The 19,151-nt window shown below is 36.9% G+C and overlaps 1 protein-coding gene across 14 annotated transcripts in view; it reads left to right on the forward strand.

The window, feature by feature from the left end:
* The window catches only part of BCAS3 (BCAS3 microtubule associated cell migration factor), a 361,836-nt gene that overhangs the window by 131,922 nt on the left and 210,763 nt on the right, over nt 1-19,151 (forward strand). For 12 of the 14 annotated variants that reach the window (XM_061470541.1, XM_061470542.1, XM_061470535.1 and 9 more), the window contains 4 exons: nt 3,162-3,312; nt 10,628-10,672; nt 17,173-17,297; nt 17,894-18,059. In XM_061470541.1, coding sequence (XP_061326525.1) covers nt 3,162-3,312; nt 10,628-10,672; nt 17,173-17,297; nt 17,894-18,059 — 487 coding nt within the window. The remainder of the gene's footprint in view (nt 1-3,161; nt 3,313-10,627; nt 10,673-17,172; nt 17,298-17,893; nt 18,060-19,151) is intronic. The other 2 variants (XM_061470543.1, XM_061470530.1) reach the window with 1 other exon arrangement.

Consider the following 19,151-nt stretch of genomic DNA (forward strand, 5'->3'; position numbering starts at 1 on the left):
GCTTATTTGTTGCTTAAGCTTTGACAGTGAATCAACAACTGCTTGAGCTGTAGAAATAATGTTGATGCTTGACTGCATTCTTTGTGCTCTTTTGGCCTGTTACAGCAGTCCTGGGCACACGCAACTCCCATTTACTTGCAGAAAGAGTTCCCTGCTTCAAAGGGCTGGAGGAATTGAGAGTGACTGTTGAATTTCTGGATGGGTACAACAGGGCACCAGAAACTTAAGGGGGTTTAAAATGACTTATTAAACATAATGTGTAGCATTATTTTGTCCCAGTAAATTGGGACAGAATGTAGCATACAGCTTTTGCTGAATGCTTATGAATGGAACAGCCCTGGTCATGGAGGGCATTTACTGGATCAACAAGTGTAACAAGGATGTACTTCTCTGATAGGTCTGAGGCAACATAAAATGAAGCTATAGCATTATAGATCATTTCCATCATCAAAATGGCTAAAAATAATTCAGTGTAAGTGGCAGCAGAATTTGTATTTCTTCTATTAAGCAAGATTCTAACTTTACTCAGCCACACTGTCTCAATGTTACTGTAGTCAGATTTTCAAGAAAAGCTTTACTGCCAGAAATAATTTGTCTCCTTTTTGTAGCATTTCAACTTTTAGTTTTTGACTAGATTACTTTGAATTATATTTATTTGCAGTTAAGCAGCTAAATGTTGCTGCAGAAAATACAGATTGCTTATATATTATGTATTTACAGCTTTTCCCTTTGTCATAGCTGAATTTTTGAATTATGGTTGTGCTCTCAGGTGCTGTGCATGCATGATGAGCTAGGTTTTTATTGATGTTTGTTTACATTGGATTAAGTATGCATTTAAGAAGGAAAGTCTTGACCTCTGAATGTTTGTTTTTTCTAAAGAATCATCATCTTAGGTTTTGGTCCCATTCAGCGTACTTTTTTTGCACATTTTCAGTTCTCTCTGTATAGATTAGTCATTTTTTTGTGTGTACTTTATGTTTTCTTGTGTGTGAGCCTAAACATTTGTAGGGTGTTGTTGCTGCAATTAATAAAAGCCTCCTAAACCATGATGACTTAATCCTGCAGTTTTCTGAACATCCTTAACTGCCTTGGGATTCCTCAGCTTGTATGAAGATAAAGCAGCCCATCCTTCTGTAGGAAGGAGATCTGTAAATGTCTCATTTCCCTGCATGCAAATATTCTATTGAATCATCTAAAGGTTTTGCATATGGAGAACCACATGATGTTGGGGGCAGAGGGCACTGAGTAATTAAATGTGCTTTGAGAAAGGGAGAGAGGGGACTGTTAGAACACAGTCATTTGGTTCAGTAGTTCATGGTTAATAATTATATTCCTAACAAGTAAAGGAAAACAAATTACAGCCATTTGGAGCCCCCTCTGTAGGTACTGTCCCTGTCTGCTGCATAGCCTCGTGGAGAATACAGGAGAGTGAAGCACTCTCGGAAAGGCCTTGATTGCATGCAACAGTAACTAATTAGAGAGTAATGCAGAAAACTATTCCTAGTCCTTTCACAAGAACTGAGAAAGCATTATGAAACTAACCTTAAAAAAATTAATTGCATCTCAGTTGTAAATTTAAATCTCAGCTGGGTTGTTGGTTCCCCCCCGCCCCCCCTCCCCTCCTTCCCCTCTTTCCTGTTTCTTTTTATTCAAAGTTGGTGCAGGAAAATTGCTATTAATGAAATCTGCTCTCAGACTTCAATAGGCTTGTTCTTCATTAAAGCCTTGCTATTTCTCTTAAAATGTATTGACCAGTGTTCGGGCCAGATACTTAGCACAAAATACACTTTGTAATTTCATCATTTTTATTATTATGTTTTCTGAGATGCAGGGGTCTTTGGACTTTGTAGAAAAAACAAATAAACCCCCTAAGCTTACAGTTATATAGTATTAAAAGAAGGGTAAAGGAAGCATTGAGTGTCTTTAGGATGATGAGACATTCATTAAGATTTTTCCGCCTTCCTTTTCCTATTTTCAATCCATCTGAAGTACCATTAAAGCCTTTCAGGCAGCTTCCTGTGAGAAACCCTTTTCTGTGCTGTTTTTCTTCCTTGAAAAAAGGTGGCTGCTCTTCAGTCAGATTGTATGGATTTGGCCTGGGATTTGTATAATATCTATGTAGAATGCGGCGGTTGTTTAGGAACCTAATTCCCAATATGGCTCCCTTTTGATTAAGAACAAAGCCAGCGTTTCACAGCATTATAGAAACACAGAAAAACAAGTTAATGATCTAAACCTTTTAATTCATAGTTGCTTGTCTATTTAAAGTACTTTTGATTCTGTTATAAACAGACTGGCCGCTTTTTTGTTTAACTTCTTTCTTTGTTTTTTTCACATTTCTTTCTTTACTGTCCATGAAATTTGTAGCTAGTTTCCTTTTCTAACTGAAGAATGAAAGGTTGTGACTACAGAATGATACAGAAAGTAAGAAAGCGTATCTAAACTGGGCGTATATCCAGCACAGACCTCTTTGAAACAAGCTAAATTTAGGGTGGTTGGGATTTTTTTTTGTTATGTTTTCCCCTTCCTTTTTAAAGTACCTATGATTTGTTTTCTTCTTCTTCTTTATTGAGTGAAGTTGGTTACTTTCTTGATACTTTCTTGTTTTTACGTGTAGTTTTGCATGATTATATTTTCTATAGTTACTTGTTATTTTCCTCTGGTCTTAGTTCAGCAGATTACTATTCTGTGTGCTTTTATCCGTAGAGACAACAAAAGCGACCTTTTCAGGACTTTCAATTACCAACACTGTATGTGGTACTTTAGGAAAATAATTCGCTTCCAGATACTCTTTTTTTCTAAAGAGAGAATTGGAATCCAGGGCTATTTCTTCGAATTAAACTTGAAAACTTTCTGGTGAACAAAACTGTCAGGCAAGCAGCAGCAGCACAAATAATTTCCCGTCCATGGAAGGGGACCTTATCCCCACATATAGAAAAATAACTATTTGCTGCTTCCATTGTGATTTATTTTTTACTTCAGGTGGGGATGGTTGTTAGATACATTTTTGCTTATAACAGGATCTCATTATTTTTGCTTTTTTTTTTTCTGTTTTTTAACTTTTATTTCTTTTGACAATGGCTTCTTTTAGGCAGTTATAGAAATGATAAATGAAGAAAAAGTTCCAATAACGTGTTTTGTTACGTCTCCATCCCATTAAGGTAAATTGAACAGCCAAGACACTTACAATAACTTCACAAACAATAATCCTGGGAACCCTCGACTCCTGCCTCTTCCAAGTTTGACTGTGGTGTTGCCTCTTGCTCAAATCAAACAGCCAATGACATTAGGGACCATCACCAAACGCACAGGGTAAGTGTATCTGCAGAAACCTTTCTTATTTGTTATTTATAATTTATAGGGGAATGTTATTTATAATTAATATGAAAATAATTTGTGTTACTAGTGATACATAGTTTTATTCCTTATTTTAATTGAAGTATAAGTAATTTAATGACAGAAGGGTTGGGGAGGGAAGAGGAGACAAGAAGGGAAAACCAGCATCAGATAAGTAAACAAAACCTGAAAACAAATCTCTGAAAAGTCAGGATATTCATTGGGGTGGGTCATTTTCTACCATATGGGAAATACTGGAGAATTCCTGACATCAGGAGAAGTTACACACCAGGAATTGGTATGAAACATAAGCAGAGCTGTATTCAGTCAGAGTAAGTTATAAGTTTTCTTCTTTTTTCTTTTTTTTTTTTTTCTCCTTAAAGTTTGTTTATTTTGATTTCCAAACTTTTCAAGCAGAAATGATTTTTGACTATCAGAACTGGAAAGACAGTAAACCAGGTTGAGCATAAAGGCAAAACTTAATCGGGCTGTTTTCTTGACCTTGTTTTTCCACTGAGGTGCCTGTTCTGTACTGTGAAATTCACATGTGGACTTTCATTTTTGAGCCAGCTGCACTTTGGTACTTTCCCCTGTGCCATGATAAGGCACTTGAAAATATTCATTTCGGAAAGCTCTACTAAATATCTGTATGTGATAATAACAGAAGATTTTGTGAGCTTCCTAAAGTGTCACAATTTTAAGTTAGTTGATACTGTTTAACAGTTGAAACTTTTCTTTTGCTAAATTCCAAATCTTTGGGTTTTGAAATTAATACAAAAAGCCAATGGGTGATGATTTCAATTATTTCAATTTTTTCCCTCTTTAAAAAAAAAATTAATTCCTGAATAGTTTCTACTTAAAAATTGAATCCATTCATATCCAGACGGCTTTTGTATTTTAAAAATACAAATAGCTCAAGTATGGCATGTGGCTGGGCAAAACAACTGAGAGTCCTGCAGGTTCGTAACATTTTCCTGTGTTTGCCAAATAGGTGCAGGCACTGTCTAGCTTCAGTGGTTTCTTGCTCAGACCCCGATAGGGAGGTGCATTTCACCTTGCGTCTTGTGAACCAGGAATTATTTTTCAGGCGAGAGCACACGGATATTCCCTCTCTCCCTGAGTAATTCCCATATTCTGTGCTTGAGTGTTCAGGACATTGTGTAAAATCTGGTATTGTTTTGTTTAGTGCACTGAGTATGCATGATGACCTTCTGAAGCTTCCATATGTGTGCACAAAATACATATGCGTATCTATATACATGTCTATCTAACAATACAGTCCCGCTCTCGCTGCCGTAAACAGGAATTTTATTAGGCTTGTTGAGCCAAATTGTGACCCACAAACATGTGATTGCCCTAAGCACAGAGGATGGATGCAGATAAGTTCTTGAACTTCATAGATAATTGTAAATGGAACTTAGGAAACGGTAAAGAAGCAGTATGGGGATAATGTGGCTTAACTTCTTCCACACATACATTTCAGTTGATTACTTTTGCTCTTTTTTTTTTTTCCCTGCTTACAATTTAAATGCAGACGAGAGCAAAAGATTACGCTAGCAATCGGGTGAATTCTGAAGGTATAGAAAGGTGGGGTCTTGGGTGGGGACAGGAAGGGAGGTGGGGTCAAAGAGATGTTGGTGTGCATGGAGATAAGCCGGAAGTTACAGTTCCTCAAAGAGGGAAAGTATCAAAAAGCTGACTTGAAGAGTACAGTCAGAGAAGGGTGAAAATGTAACTCTGGGCTCTGTTGGTAGACTTCTAGAAAGGGAATAGACATTTAGAACTAGGTGGGGTAAGATACAGAGGGAAAACAAAAAGCGGTCTGAGGGTCTGCCAGGGCAAAGGTCTGGTCATAGAAGCAACAGTGAGCATAATGATTTGAAAAAAAGCACTTGGCTTCCAATAGTACATCATGCAGTGGCCTTGGCAAGGGCTGTTTCCTTAGTGCTGTGGTGATACCAGGAGGCTTTTCTACAACTGTTACAAATATGTTAAGTCTTCATTATTTTATTTAATGTTTTGTTCTTTAACATATTCCGAAATGTACATATTCATCGTTTTCTTTAAGTAAATTTTATTATTCACAAGCTATCCCTGTGCTAATATTTTGTGCAATTTTTAAAATGAATTAAATTTAAACTGCTCAGTGCAGCTTATGTAAGGGGTGGGGGGAAACAGCAGTCATGGGAAATGCCCTGCTGTGTAAATAGAGTTTTCATGAATGAGGATCGTGATTTTCAGTGAAGCCTGTGTGGATGTGTAATGCTAAGCTGAGAGCTTCCTTCATTTGTTCTGCATCCAAGATGTTTGATGAAAGTACACAAAATTAACATGAAAAGCTGTATTTATAAAGCAGGGATTTAAGAGGAATGCCTAGGATCCAAGAAGCCTGGCATGCCTAAAATGACCAAATTGAGACAGCAGCCTTAACTTAAACCTCCAGGGGGCAAAGCGTGTGTTTAACATATTTAACATCTGCCCTCATATTTCTAGAAACACATAGCAATGTAAGTCTGTACAGTGTAATATTTAGACAGGACAGGGACCATCTGCCTCACTCTGAGAAGTGTAGGAGGCATGTATTACTGCAAATGGCAAAAGACAGATGTATTTACACCTACATGGTCAGCACCTTTAAGCACTGCTCCGAGGAAACAAGGCTCTTCCTTGGAAGCAGCTGCTTAACCTTGTGATTGTTCAGTGATCAGAAAAAGGAGATGAACTTGTGATCTCTTGGATTTTAGAGTCACTGTTCAGTGGCTCTCAAAGCAGGTTCCTTTTCTGTCACTGCTACTTTTAAAGAATTAAAAATTTAATTTGTTGCAGTATATTTCTAAAAGTAAGCAAGACTAAAAGGATACCACAGATTTATCAGTTCTTGATTTTTCCCTTTTATTTGCTTTTAACATGTGAAAAACTTCTTTAATACTAAATATCTTAATTATTTTTTGCAGTTTTTATTAATCAGAAACTCAAGTTGGTTTTTATTCTACTAGTATCCAAGACAGCAAAATATTTTTCAGGTACTGAAGGGACTGATCAGGGCTCTTACTATCTGTCTCAAGCAGAGCTGCAGAGAATGTCATTTTACTTGACAGGTGGAATGGCAGTAAATTTTTTAGAAGTGTTCACTGTAGCCCTATGGGAATGCAGGGCCAGAGTCTGGGGTTGGGTCATTACAGTGCTGCTCAGCACAGATGCTTTCTTTTTTCCCCTTTTTCATTCAAACTTGTAGATTTTGGAACATTTTCTGATCAGTCATTAAACTCTCTTATTCTGAATACAATTTCCATTCTCAGCACTGAGTATCCCAGGGTATTACTGCCCTTCTTGCCACCACTATCATTTTCTTCCTCCCTGCCCTCTGTTTCTTCCCTTGTTTTTTCAGGTCTCTCGTCGTAATTTCTGCACCTTCACAAAGCACTTAATTTTTGTCCCTATATTTTGTCATACCATTGACTTACTTTCCTGTAATTTGTGCTGTCAACACATTCTGAGGAGCAGACAGGCTTTCCCAAAGGGACTCTAACACTAATGAGTAAGGAAGCATCTTATGTTTTAAAGATGAGGAGGACTTAAGGCAGTAGGAGAGCCAGATTTAATAAGTCCTTATATATCCATGCCTCAGTTTCCCTCAGAAAAGTTTACTGTTAATGCTGAATTCCTTCTCAAGTCTGGTGAATGGGTTACTTCATTGCTCATTTACAAAGAGCTTATAGATTTGAAAGGGGAAGAGCTGTATGATCCATCTCATGCTTGTCTATAAAAGGCAGTGAATCAGAGTATGTTAGAAGACATCTTTGTGCTTTGCAGTAGCTATATAAGCTTTCCTTGTGTTTGTGGAATGAGTTTTAGTTCGTTTCCAGTTTGTAAGAATGTGGAGGCACAGATGCACTGTAGTGCAGTAAGAAGGAGGAAAATAAAAGATACAACAATTCTCCCAGAAGAAAAACTATTGTAAAAGTTGGTTTCTCTGACAGCAGCATTTGTTTTAACTTTCTCAAGGGATATAGTCATTATATTTGTATCATACTTCATTCCCAAATTCATTATAGCTTTGGTGAAACACCAGGATGTAACCTGCATTACTTGGGTCTTGTCAAAACAGACATCCAACATACCTTCCAGGAAAAGGAATAAGCCTTACTTTTTTTCCATCCAGAAGATTTAGATAGTGTGTTTTTAAGCATGAAACTCTACCCGTTCTTCATCCCATCCTTCATCCCACCCCCAGTAAGGAAGGGAAAGGGTAGGTAAAGTGTCTGATGCAATTTTATCATTCTAATGTTTCTCATTGCTTACAAGTACTGAAAATCAGTGACATCCCTTTGTTTTGTTTTGACTCAGCTTAATTTATCCCAGGTTCTATTACTGAAGCAAACAAAAATAAGGAGTGCAAAGTCATGATGTCATAATATAATTAAGTAGGAAAAAGTAACTGAAAATGTCAAGAAAAAAACCCAAAAGTCAAGCTAAAGAATCCAGTGCAGTAGGTCAGTTTTCCTGCATGCTGAAGTCATTCTCTTTCTGGCACATTTCTCAGGGGTGTCTTATGTCACCTTAGGTTATATAATACATTTTGGTAATAAAGCAACTACTGTAGTGATTTGTATTTGATATGAAATACAGTGGTTTGCACTAGTTTTTGTTCACATGTCACTGTGAGCGGATTCTTGCTATGGCAACATATAGCAATGAGGGTTACAGTAGATGGGTATTGCACAGCTAATTAAAAGCTTAAATAGTTTTTATTAAACACGGTAACACAAAATCAAAGTATGTGTCAATGTTTAATTGGCTAAAACTCAGAATCAGATAAGAAATGAAGTTAATTCTGTTGGAATTTTGAATTGTAAATCTTCATCATTCCATAATTTTCCTTTGGAATTTCTCAATAGCTGTGAGAATGGGGAACCTCAGCGACTTTTTTGCCTTGGCATTGCTCTGTTCCTGCCACTGAGCGCAGCCATCTGGTGCTGTCTTTTCAAGGTTGGGTTCTCCTGTGATTTGTGAATTCTCTTTCTCTCCGTTAGCACACCATTCATATTATGTGAAGGAAATAGTGAAAAAGAATTACTTAGATAAATATCGGGGGGGGAATAGCCACCATAAAAGAAACTAGGTCTTTTGAACAGAAAGGAAATGCTAAGTTGTCTTTCTCACACTTAAGACTTTTATTAAGACTGCTGTAGTCTTTGAGAGTGTAATTATATTTTCTTTATGATACGAGAGTTTGTATCCATTTTAGAAGCAAGCAAACAAAACCTTCCATTGAAACACCGGGGTCAATTTGTAGTTAAAATAGCGAATTTGTTAATTTGCAAGTATAATCAAGTCAACATACTATGCTCTTGACCAATATACTATGCTTGGGAGGGGGGGAAGCCTATGTTATCTTCTGAAATGTTCTGATGAGCTCAGCTACATGTCTTTTGCCTGTTTTTGCAGATAGAAAAACTACTTCAGAGAGGAAAAAATCTTGCCAAAACATCCAGGATCATAATTTAAAAATTCTAAGCTCTCAGTCAGATTCAAACACTATCCAGTGACTCTTCAAATCTATACTAGATACATTCTAGGTTTTAAGTTATATTTGCTATGAGTTGTGAAGAAAACAGCTTTACATTTAAACAGTGTAATAGTGCTGGGCTCATCTTAGCCATTCGAATGGTCTTTGACTTGGACACTGACTGTGTTGACTCTATAGGAGATCATACAATGTATACAGTTCATACAGTTTAATTGGGTTTTATCACTGTTCAAAGATTCTATATTATGTGTAGAGAGGCAGCTGGTTCTACCAAATGGGCTCTGTCCCACAAAGTATTAACCAAACATTTATTTAAATATGAACAGTTAAAGGCTAATCCATGACACAGAGTTCAAAAGATCTTCAGTATGGCTTTGGCCTACATTACTAATGAAAAAAATAGGATTTTTTTTCTGTAATGTTCTGTTCTTTATTAGATTTTTAGATCTTTGCATGTCGAAGAATATATGTCTTGGTTTGTACCTTCGCCTAAATGTTTTTTTTAAGAGGATGCCTCCATTCATTGATGTGCTTGTGCCAAATTTTTTTCACAGAATTCCTTTTTATCAGGCTGGTATCCTTTTACCTGTGCAAGCATATGGCTGAGTGCTTTATACATCTTTCTGTGATAGATATTTTCTGTTAGTTCATTACCTGAAAATACTTCACTTGTTTCAACTAGCCAGAATTTATCACTGAGTCAGAGTATATTAAAAAAAAAAAAAGACAGGCATTGATAAAATCAGTTATTCAGCAATTTTGTGGATGAAGGTGTATCCCAAATGAGACTCACAGAAGCCTTGAGCATGTGAGTAGCTCTAAATTTACCTCCCGTTCCTCCTTTTCAGACTTTATGAAAAGGTCAGTATGGTGATGGCTTTTTGAAAGGTGATGCAAAGAACAAGGAGATAGCCATTTAAAATGCACTGAAATTAATGGGGTGTGGTACCACTGTAAAAGCTATCCACAGTACAAAATACTTGAACAGAAATCAAATCATGCTGAAGATAAATTGTTGAATGACCAAAAGCATTAAGCTCTACATCTGGTGATTTTTAACAGCAAAGATACTTGAAGTAAGATAGGGTTCTCTTCCCTGCATTCCATGCAAACTTTTAAGTGGGGGAATAGTATTGCTATGTCATACAGTTGCTAAAGATTTTTACTTTAATGGTGTGTTTAGGGAAAGGGCTGAGTAATTTTCTCTAATAAATTGTGTTTGTACCTGTGTTTTTTACTTAGGACTTGCCTATTTTCAGTATATTTGTAAAACTGTCCCACTCAGACCTTTAGTGTGTCATGGAAAACAGCCTCGTACTTGTTGCTTTCAATGCTAATTTCCGTCTGCTAGTTCTGACTTTAATGTTGGTTTAAGGCTCTTGATTCCTTTTGCCTCAGATTTAGCAGCAGCTTTCAGTAAGGAGACGTAAGCTGTGTCTAACTTGAATGATAATATTAAAGCCTGCTTGCAACTGGTGCATTATTTTTGTCACCGCAGTTGTGCATGAGGAGCCTGCCCCGTCAGCTCCTGCTTCATGGGTGGCTGTGTTGTCCCTGGGACATTCACCTGGGCAGTTGTGTCTGTGAGCCTTAGCATGTTGGTGACATTAGGGATCTACATCTCTCTCAGGGCATCATGAATGGTTATAAGAAATTATTTTGTTTACCTTCTGCATAAATCTTAATAGCATGTTATACAGTGTACTTGTTGGTAATGGAGTTTTCATCTAATTTCTGTGCATTTTTCCCCTTTACATGAAGACCTTACCTGTTTGGAGCAGGATGTTTTTCCATAAAAGCTCCATGGTGAGTTCCCAGTTCAAACCCAGCATGCCTATAATTCATCTGCTGTCCTCACTGAAAATAACGCTGTGCTTAGACTTTAATTTTGGATTAATTTTTTTGTTTAATTTGTTGACTTGCATGGCTGATCCATAGGTGGAAGCACTGCATAATTTCACTCTTAAGCTATGGATGTGTGTTCACCATTAAGCATTGTCAAAGCATTCACTTGTTTTTTTCCATTTTTACCTGTGAGGGGGCATTTAATTTTTAAGTAGCAGCAAAGTTGAAAAAATAAATTATTTCCCAGCGAGCAAAAATGATTGCAACAGCTTTCCAACACAAGCCTCTTTTTCTCCTGTATTGCTTTCTTTATTCCTGTATCACTAAGTTGCTTACAGACAGAAAAACATCAATGATGACCTCTCAAAAATAAGCCGGGTGAGCAGTGAGTAGACAGTGAAATATTGCAGTAGGGGGGGTGAAGCAAGTAAAACGGGCACTGTAGAAAATAGCCAAACCAAACAAAGAACAAAACAAACAAAAACACAAAACCAAAAAGCTTATCACACTTGAGAGAAAAACCAACCAGCCAAACCACAGTTCCATTAAAATAATGATATTTGAAATTATGAGGGTGGTTTGTTTTAATATGTAAAATTGCAGCATATTACAAACATGTAGACAGAAATAAAAGCAGATTTTAACAAGTTTCCTTGTGGTGGAGCTTGGTTCAGTGTTCATGCTGTCACCTCCAGTCACCTCTTTATAACGAGATGGGAGTAGGTGCTTGAAGTTCCAGATAACAAGAGTGGAACAATTTTGAACATCTTAAAACTTTCTTAGAAAATTTAGAAACTTTCAGCTAGGAGGTGGGTTTTTTGGGAGGGGGTTGTTTTAATGTTAGTTGGGGATGCTTATTAGTATCTGTTAGAATATTCGTATGTGGCTCTTGTTTCTACTGCTGCCGGTTTGTGCCGCATGTATCACCCCCTTATGTCTCTGTCAAAATGCTATCTTCAGCAGAGGGAACTTCCCAGGAGTTTTGTTAGGATACAGGCGACTTGAGAGCTGGTGAGGGACTCGGGAGTTATAGCAAAGGGAGGAAACACAAAAACACTAAATAGGACACTAGAGGAAAGAAGGTGACATTGCCCCGTTCCTATGGAATATATGATCACTCTGTAAGACTTCCTAAGAACCATTTTAAAATGTAGCTTGTGATGCACCGAAGTATTTCGTGTGATCGTGATCTAAGAACTGAAAAGGCTCTGGAAGGAGAGTTTTGAAAGTGGATTGTCTTAGCAAATGGATGTGTTGGTCAGCCTCTGCATGAAGCAGCAAAGATGCTTGTCAACCAGAAATTATTTTAGATTGAGGCAAGATTAAAAGGCCTAGATTAAAGAGGGGAATATAGGAAATAGACTCAAAAATTGTTGCCTGTCTTTCACAAGACTCTTTTGTGGTTTGTTTAATGCCAGTTCTAGCTCAAAAATATGGTCTTTACTAGCCTACAGTGAAATTAGGATAAAAAACACACTCTGGGTGGGGGAAGAAATCATGTTGTTTCCATTAAGGTCTTAATGAGACCTAAAATTATGTAAACAACATGAATGGAGATTTGACAGCTTGCTGCCTGGCGAGTAGAGGAGCCTACCATTTCTTTTCTTGCTTTTTCTTGTTTTATTCGTAATTTGATGACTGGAAACATGTCTTTGTTTTCTTGTTTTAGGCAGAGTGATAAATCAATTAAAATTACATAGTTTGAGACAGATATGCTTTTTCACTAATTCTATGTGTAATTGCAGATTTCATGCTGTATTTTTCTCGTGATACTTTTGTTGCTGCTTATGTAGCCCAGATAAAGTTTTACCTCAAGAAATGGTATGTTTCCGTTTCAGTGGGGTTAGTTGTGGAGCTGTGGATAAGTGCTTTTGTTTTTATGAATCTGACGTATTTGAAGCCTATTCTTTGGGAATATAAAATCAGTGTAATTCTCAGTCTTTGCAAACTCTCACTATTTTAATTTGTAGAGCAGTTCCCTCATACCATATATGTGCAATTTAGTTATTTTTTTTAGAGTCATGTCACTTATTTGACTATGAACATAAAGACCAATTTAAGAGCCAGCAGCAGTTTGAGACCTAAAGCTCTTTGAGGAACACTCCAGTACTGCACTGTACTCTGATGTTCATATTTGCCTATAGTTTGCAAAATATATCAGTAGTATTGATTGTTATTGATTTTCTTAGATAAAATAGAGTAATTTTGAATTGTTTCAGTAGCTCTTCATCTTTTCTTTTGCCTTGTCAACATGAAAGAACTTGCATGCTATTGCTGAGTCTCTTAACTTTTTAAGATCTGTCAAAGTAATGTCTTACTTTTCTTCTTTAGTTTGCTTCCATCACTTTTTATGCTATTTCAGTACAAAATGCTTATATGTATTTTGCACTGGACATGTATGCATCTGCATCTCAGTGTTTCTACATTTAAAATGGAAATAATCCCCCAAAATTATGTTAGAAAAGTCAATAGCACCAATTTCCCCAAATATTGTGGTATTTAGCTGGAGTTTGGGATTAACTTGACCTTTAGTAGGTGACTTTGTCATTGACTTCAGCTGGTGTAGGTGAATGTCAACTGCTGGTGGCTGAAATCACATGAACGTGATCTTCAGTTGAGGCACAGCTCTTACTAAACTTACAGCAGAACAAGAACTGTGAAAGGGATTTTTTATTACGATTGTACTCCTGGTGTAGGTCCCTGCAGAGATACAACTGGGATAAAAATGCCGCTGTGTCCCATTTAATTCTTGGTGTAGTTACACAGTTTGGTAGACCCAGAGAGGAAAAAGTGCACTGGCTTTTCATCCTCCTTTTATATAATGCTCTTGTTTCTGATGTGGAAGATCAAAATTATGAGAGCTTTGGTTCCATTAGCTTCACTTTCTTGTTTTTAGTGTTGATTCCCAACAACCCTCACTTCTCCCTGCATGGCAGTGCCTCTCAGTAAAAATATGGTATAATCTTTTGAAAGTTAGCATATTGTGAAGATTCTTTTAAATTAACTGTTTTTAAAAGTGAGGCCAAATGTGCCTTAATTTCAGTTCTTGGAATAATTTACGAAGTGCTGACAGGCTAAGAGCAAGTAAAGAGCAGGAGTTCATAGCAGAAACCAGTCATTCACCACCTGCCTTCAACATGATTGTTTTCTTATCATTTATAAAGCTGAAAGGGTGTTTGCATCTACATAATAATGAGGATTTATAGCTTCCAAGTTGTTAAAATATCACAATGACATGAAAATATATTTTTCTAATGGCATTACTGTTCCTGGAAATAACTGGGCTTTTGAGGATTGCTGAAGGAAAGAAATTTGAGTTGGAATGTAATGACGAAAACTCAGGGATAAAGTAAAATGGTGGTAAAATAAAAGATTCCTCAGTTAACAATAGTTTTCAGAATAGACTTGTTGACATCTCAGCAGTTTCTTCAGAACTGTGTCTGAACCAATATGATGCGCTAGTCAGGTTTTTTGTTTGTCTTTATTTTTGAGCAGGACTGAGTTTAACCACATGAGTAATCATGTTTTACAAGGTCTGCTCTTTCTGTCTACAAAACATCCTTCTTGAAGGGAAAATGTTTTGGCACTGAAACCAGCACTTAAATGCATGCCTTGAGAGATGTACATCTTAAAGTCATGGTGTAAATAGAATGTAGCTTAGACCATTTCCTTTAAGGTTGGTCATAGGTCTTGGGACTGTGGGTGTGGAGATCTCTGCAAAAAAAAAGTGGTTTTAGAGTACCAGGTTCCTTGAACTGAAAGGCTTGAAGAAATGGAAGTCAGTTATGGCCCTGTAGAAGTTTACTCCAGTCTGTAGGTGAGAACAGCATTTGCTGCCTTTCTTTTATTTTTTCATTTTAGATTATTTTAATGAATAACCTCAGATTGTATAGAGTAAAACTTGAGAATATTAGGAGTATTAAGATAGTTTGGAAGAATTATCTTTTCAGGAGTTTGTAAGAGGAAGTATATACAGCTGAATCATCTCTCTATCATTGTTTTGTATTGATTGATGTGTAACACTGTCCTTCTGAACAATCTTTTTCTATATTAAAACGGATCATTTATTGATTGAAGTATAGATCAGTAAGTAACAAGTCTCTACTTAGTGGATACATTACATTTTCATTTCTGGAGGAATATTAGTGTGAATACTTGGAAGGTGAGAGCTAAAAACAGTTCTTGATACACAGTTTGTTACAGGTCTGGTTAAAAATACTGCTTCTGTGACAGATAACTCTTTCAAAGAGAAAGAAATCTATTCTGCATTTTTCTGAGTAGCTAATAAATACTTTGTATGTTAATATAGACTATTCCAATATAGATCATAAATTGCCACTCCAAGCAAGGTAATATATTTATACTCGTAACATTTTGGAACACAGATTTCTGACCCAGTAATCTATAGCTGTAGATTCAACAGTTGGATATTAAGTGCTTTGTGGTGGTTCAATATCAGAGCTGCTGACTATAAATTGCAATTGCTCTTTTGTGACGTTCTAGCTTCTCCTGCATGTGTGAGAGCTTCAGGACTGATCTAAGTCCATGAAAGTTTGTCTGAATCTTTCCATTGACTCTAATCAGTGTGATGGAATTCCTTTTGAAAGTTCATTCTGTTTTGTTTTGTTGGGTGGGTGGTTTTTTTCTTCTACATGAAATGTATGACTGTAGGCTTGCTGCATGTGTGATTTATGGCAAACAGCTTAGCCCTTCTGTGCTTTAGTGAGCCCTTGTGTAAAACTGGCACAGTAATACCATACAAGGTGCTGGGAAGCTCAGCTATACTTTGTGTACATCCCTTTCAGAAACCTGGCTGAAAATACAGTATGAGGTAGACAATTAATCTTTTCTCCCATTGTCATACATGCCCTAATTTCTGAAATGCTTCACAGAAAGTATTTGCTGCTTTAGGTGAGTTCAAGTTGAAGGACATTTTAAATGTTCCACATAGCATGACAGTAATGATGGAGGTGATATGTTTTGAACCATATGCCATGTTATTTTCCACATGTCGCTTACTACTTCTTGTTGGAAGGAAATGAAGCGTTTGAGATCAGGGCAAGTTTTCCCATTTATTTCAGTGAGATCGGTTCTGAGCTGTGAGGAACCAGGGACCAAGACATGGGTGTTTGTATGGAGCAGGAGCTTCAGAGAAGCCCAGCTTGTAGAATAATTTTGGTTTACCTTACTTTTCTCATGTTATTTTTACATTATATTGATTCATAATCTGTCTTTGCTTTAATACCCCTATTGGTTCATTCTGTGGAACCACTTCACCTGTATACAACTAATTTGTCGCTGAAAAAAAAGGGTGGTATGAATCAAGTGCCATTCTAGTCATGCTCAGTGTTTGAGTTGCTTTCTCCTGTTTTAAAATATTCTTATGGTGCTTAATTCCATCATGATACTTGCAATAATTTGTTTGCATGTACATATATGCACACACACACATCTCAGAATTGAAGATCAATACTTAAAAATGACCCAGTCAATATGATAGTGTAATCACAGCCTTGATATAATGTGGAACAAGAAATTAATAGAAGAAGAAAGGAAAGGAAGGAGAGGTGTCAAGACAAGGGAGCAGTGAAATAGAATAGGGAGAGAAATATCATAAAGTCCAGTTTAAAAGACAGGGAAAAAATAGAACGTGGAGAAGGAGGAATCCTGCATGAACTTCTCAGACAGCTTTTCTCTTAAGGGAAGGGTAAAAATCTGGTTTAATGAATTGAGGAAATGGGCAAATTTTGAGTTTATAGAAAGCAGAATGTTGCGTATCTTCAGCTTCCTGTAGGGAGGAACACTAAATGATGTTTCAATAAAACATAATTATAAACCACTGGATCTGCTACATGCACATTGTGGTGTTTCAGAGGAGAATGTATCTTAATCTCTTTTTACATGATACAGTTACTGATTTAACATGTAGCTCATGAGCGTATGCATTGTTCCCCTTTCCTCATATCCTCCGCATGTTGTTCCCTCTTACCCTCTTGCCCATGTCATATATATCTGAGTAGTTTCAATGTGCAGATATACAGATCAGCAGTCAATGTTAACATTAGTTAGAGGGTTCTTTTGAAAATGCCAGAAAATACCAACCACCTAGAAAGACTGACCCAGAATCTATATTTTAGTTCCCAAAGGACTTACAATTATAAATGTTTGTATTCACTTCAGAAGTTTCTATTGAATGCAGGTATTCAATATTGGGTCTTTTAAACAGCCCAACTAATTCTCCATTATGAGCCAGTGCTGTCCTTCAAGTTAATGAGTTCAGTGATCAAGGGGAATTTAGGACCTATTATTGAGAGCCACTAAGCCTCTGTAAATTCTGCTAAATCTTATGGGAACTGCAGATATTCACCATTTCTGAATTAATATCTTAGAATGACTATTAAGCAAGGGACATCTTGATTTTTGGGAAAATAACTTCCATAATTTTTTATTATTTCTTTAAGCAAATCCAAACCAGCTCCACAGATTTCACCCAGTAAGTCTGTGGGAGGCGAGTTTTGCGTCGCTGCAGTCTTTGGATCATCAAGGTCATGGTTTGCAAACAATCCTGGTCTGAAAAGAGAAAAAGGTTGGTATATTCCAAAAATGAGATTTGTATTTAAATTGAAATGAATTTATTTTCTCATTTTGTGAGCAGATGGTGCTTATCTGTAGATTTTGATCCTGAAACAGTGACAGTGGACATTTTGGGGGGGCATGGTTGGGGTGCTTTTGGTAAATAGGAACAAAATTTGCAAGAAAGTTTGATAAGTGAAATCAATCACTGATTTTTTTTTATTATGATGCAATGACAGAAAACAAACTTTGGTTTGACTTCACACAGTCAAAAATACTGTGTGAAGTGTTACTGTGAGGTAAAGGACCTTTGCTAAAGCAAAGACATATGTTTGGCAGCGTGTTGTCACCTGGACTCACCTTGGTGTGAAACTCTTGTTCCCCCTCCTCTTAGATCAGATAATCATATTTTTTTGAAACAAAGGGAAAATTTTGTGCTTGGTGCCATTTTCTCTTTGTCTTTCCAGCCCTCTCACTTCTTTTGATTGGTGGTTTTGACTGCAAGCATATAAAGCAAGAGATTTAAAAGAATAGTCTACTGTTCCTGTAAACATTTTTGCTGTTTCTGCTGTGCTATTGCAGTAAGATTTTCTTTCTTCTTGCAAACAGATCAATCAAAACAATTTGTAGTGGAGTCGTTGTATATCATCAGTTGTTATGGCAGCCTGGTGGAGCATGTTTTGGAACCACGTCCACTCAGCACTGCTCCGAAGATCAGTGATGATACACCTTTGGAAATGGTGACATGCCCAAGAGCCAGCTGGACTTTGGTTAGGTAGCTCATTCTTTTTACTGTTTCTTCCTCTTTTTGTCCAGGAAATGGTTGTGATCTTTTTTTTCTGGAAGGGATGAATGTTCATTCATGTATCATGAGGCTGGTGAGTGACTGGAACAGGTTGTCCAAAGAAGTGGTGAATGCTTCATCCCTGGCAGTGTCCAAGGCCAGGCTGGACAGAGACTTGGGCAATATGGTCTAGGGTAAGGCATCCCTGCCTATGGTAGAAGGGTTGGAACTAGGTGATCTTAAGGCTCTTTCCAACCCAAACCATTCTATGAGTTTCACCCCTATTTTTATCTTAAAGTTTATCTTAAAGACTCTTAAGGGTTTCCGTTGGAGGAAGGGGCTCTCAATATTCAAACCTACCTTTTCCTATAGCTGTGTTAGTGCTTACGTGTCTGAAGGGGAGCTAAGCATTTAAATAATTCTGTAGACACAGAGGTACATGAATGTGTTTACAGATCAATAGAGATCCTTATCAATTGGTGATTTTAAATGATCAGATTGTAATCTAGTTTTTTACAGAAGGACTAGAAACAATTATTTTAATGGTGTTAAAGAACAAAATTCTGCCGTGAGTCATGAGTGAGGTTTCCACAGTGAAGCATTGCAAAGAATTAGGCAAGTTATCCTGTAAGTAGCTGAAGGTAGCATTTCTCAGTTGAAGAAATTATTCCTGACACGCAGAAGAAAGTAAACAAAAATTGATGAGAAAGTGTTGTCAGTGCTTTTGACGTTTTAAAATATTTCCCTATCGATTTTTCTTGGCTCCTATATTCCTTAGTGCTGCTTATGGCTGGACTAGGTTGATCAATACTTGATTTACCAAGCTATTTAGGAATAGCCCACCCTAATTAAAATTACAACACAGACTTCTAGACCATTATTGTTGAAATGAGTAGGTTGTAATGGAATTGAAAATTCTAATTGGATCAATAGTCCATAACTTTACACAGCTTTATTTTCACAGTTTGTGAATGCTCAATGACTTTACAGTATCGAAGTAGTGCTAGTTAAAAGAACAAAAAAGGTCCCCAGTTTCTGTTGTGTGTTTATATAACGTCAGCATGACATACAAGGGTCCTAAAC

Source organism: Pezoporus flaviventris, unplaced genomic scaffold (assembly GCF_033815535.1).
Source record: "Pezoporus flaviventris isolate CSIRO_AGI_PZ_B2104156 unplaced genomic scaffold, CSIRO_AGI_Pfla_v1 ptg000063l, whole genome shotgun sequence".
NCBI classification, from domain to species: domain Eukaryota; kingdom Metazoa; phylum Chordata; class Aves; order Psittaciformes; family Psittacidae; genus Pezoporus; species Pezoporus flaviventris.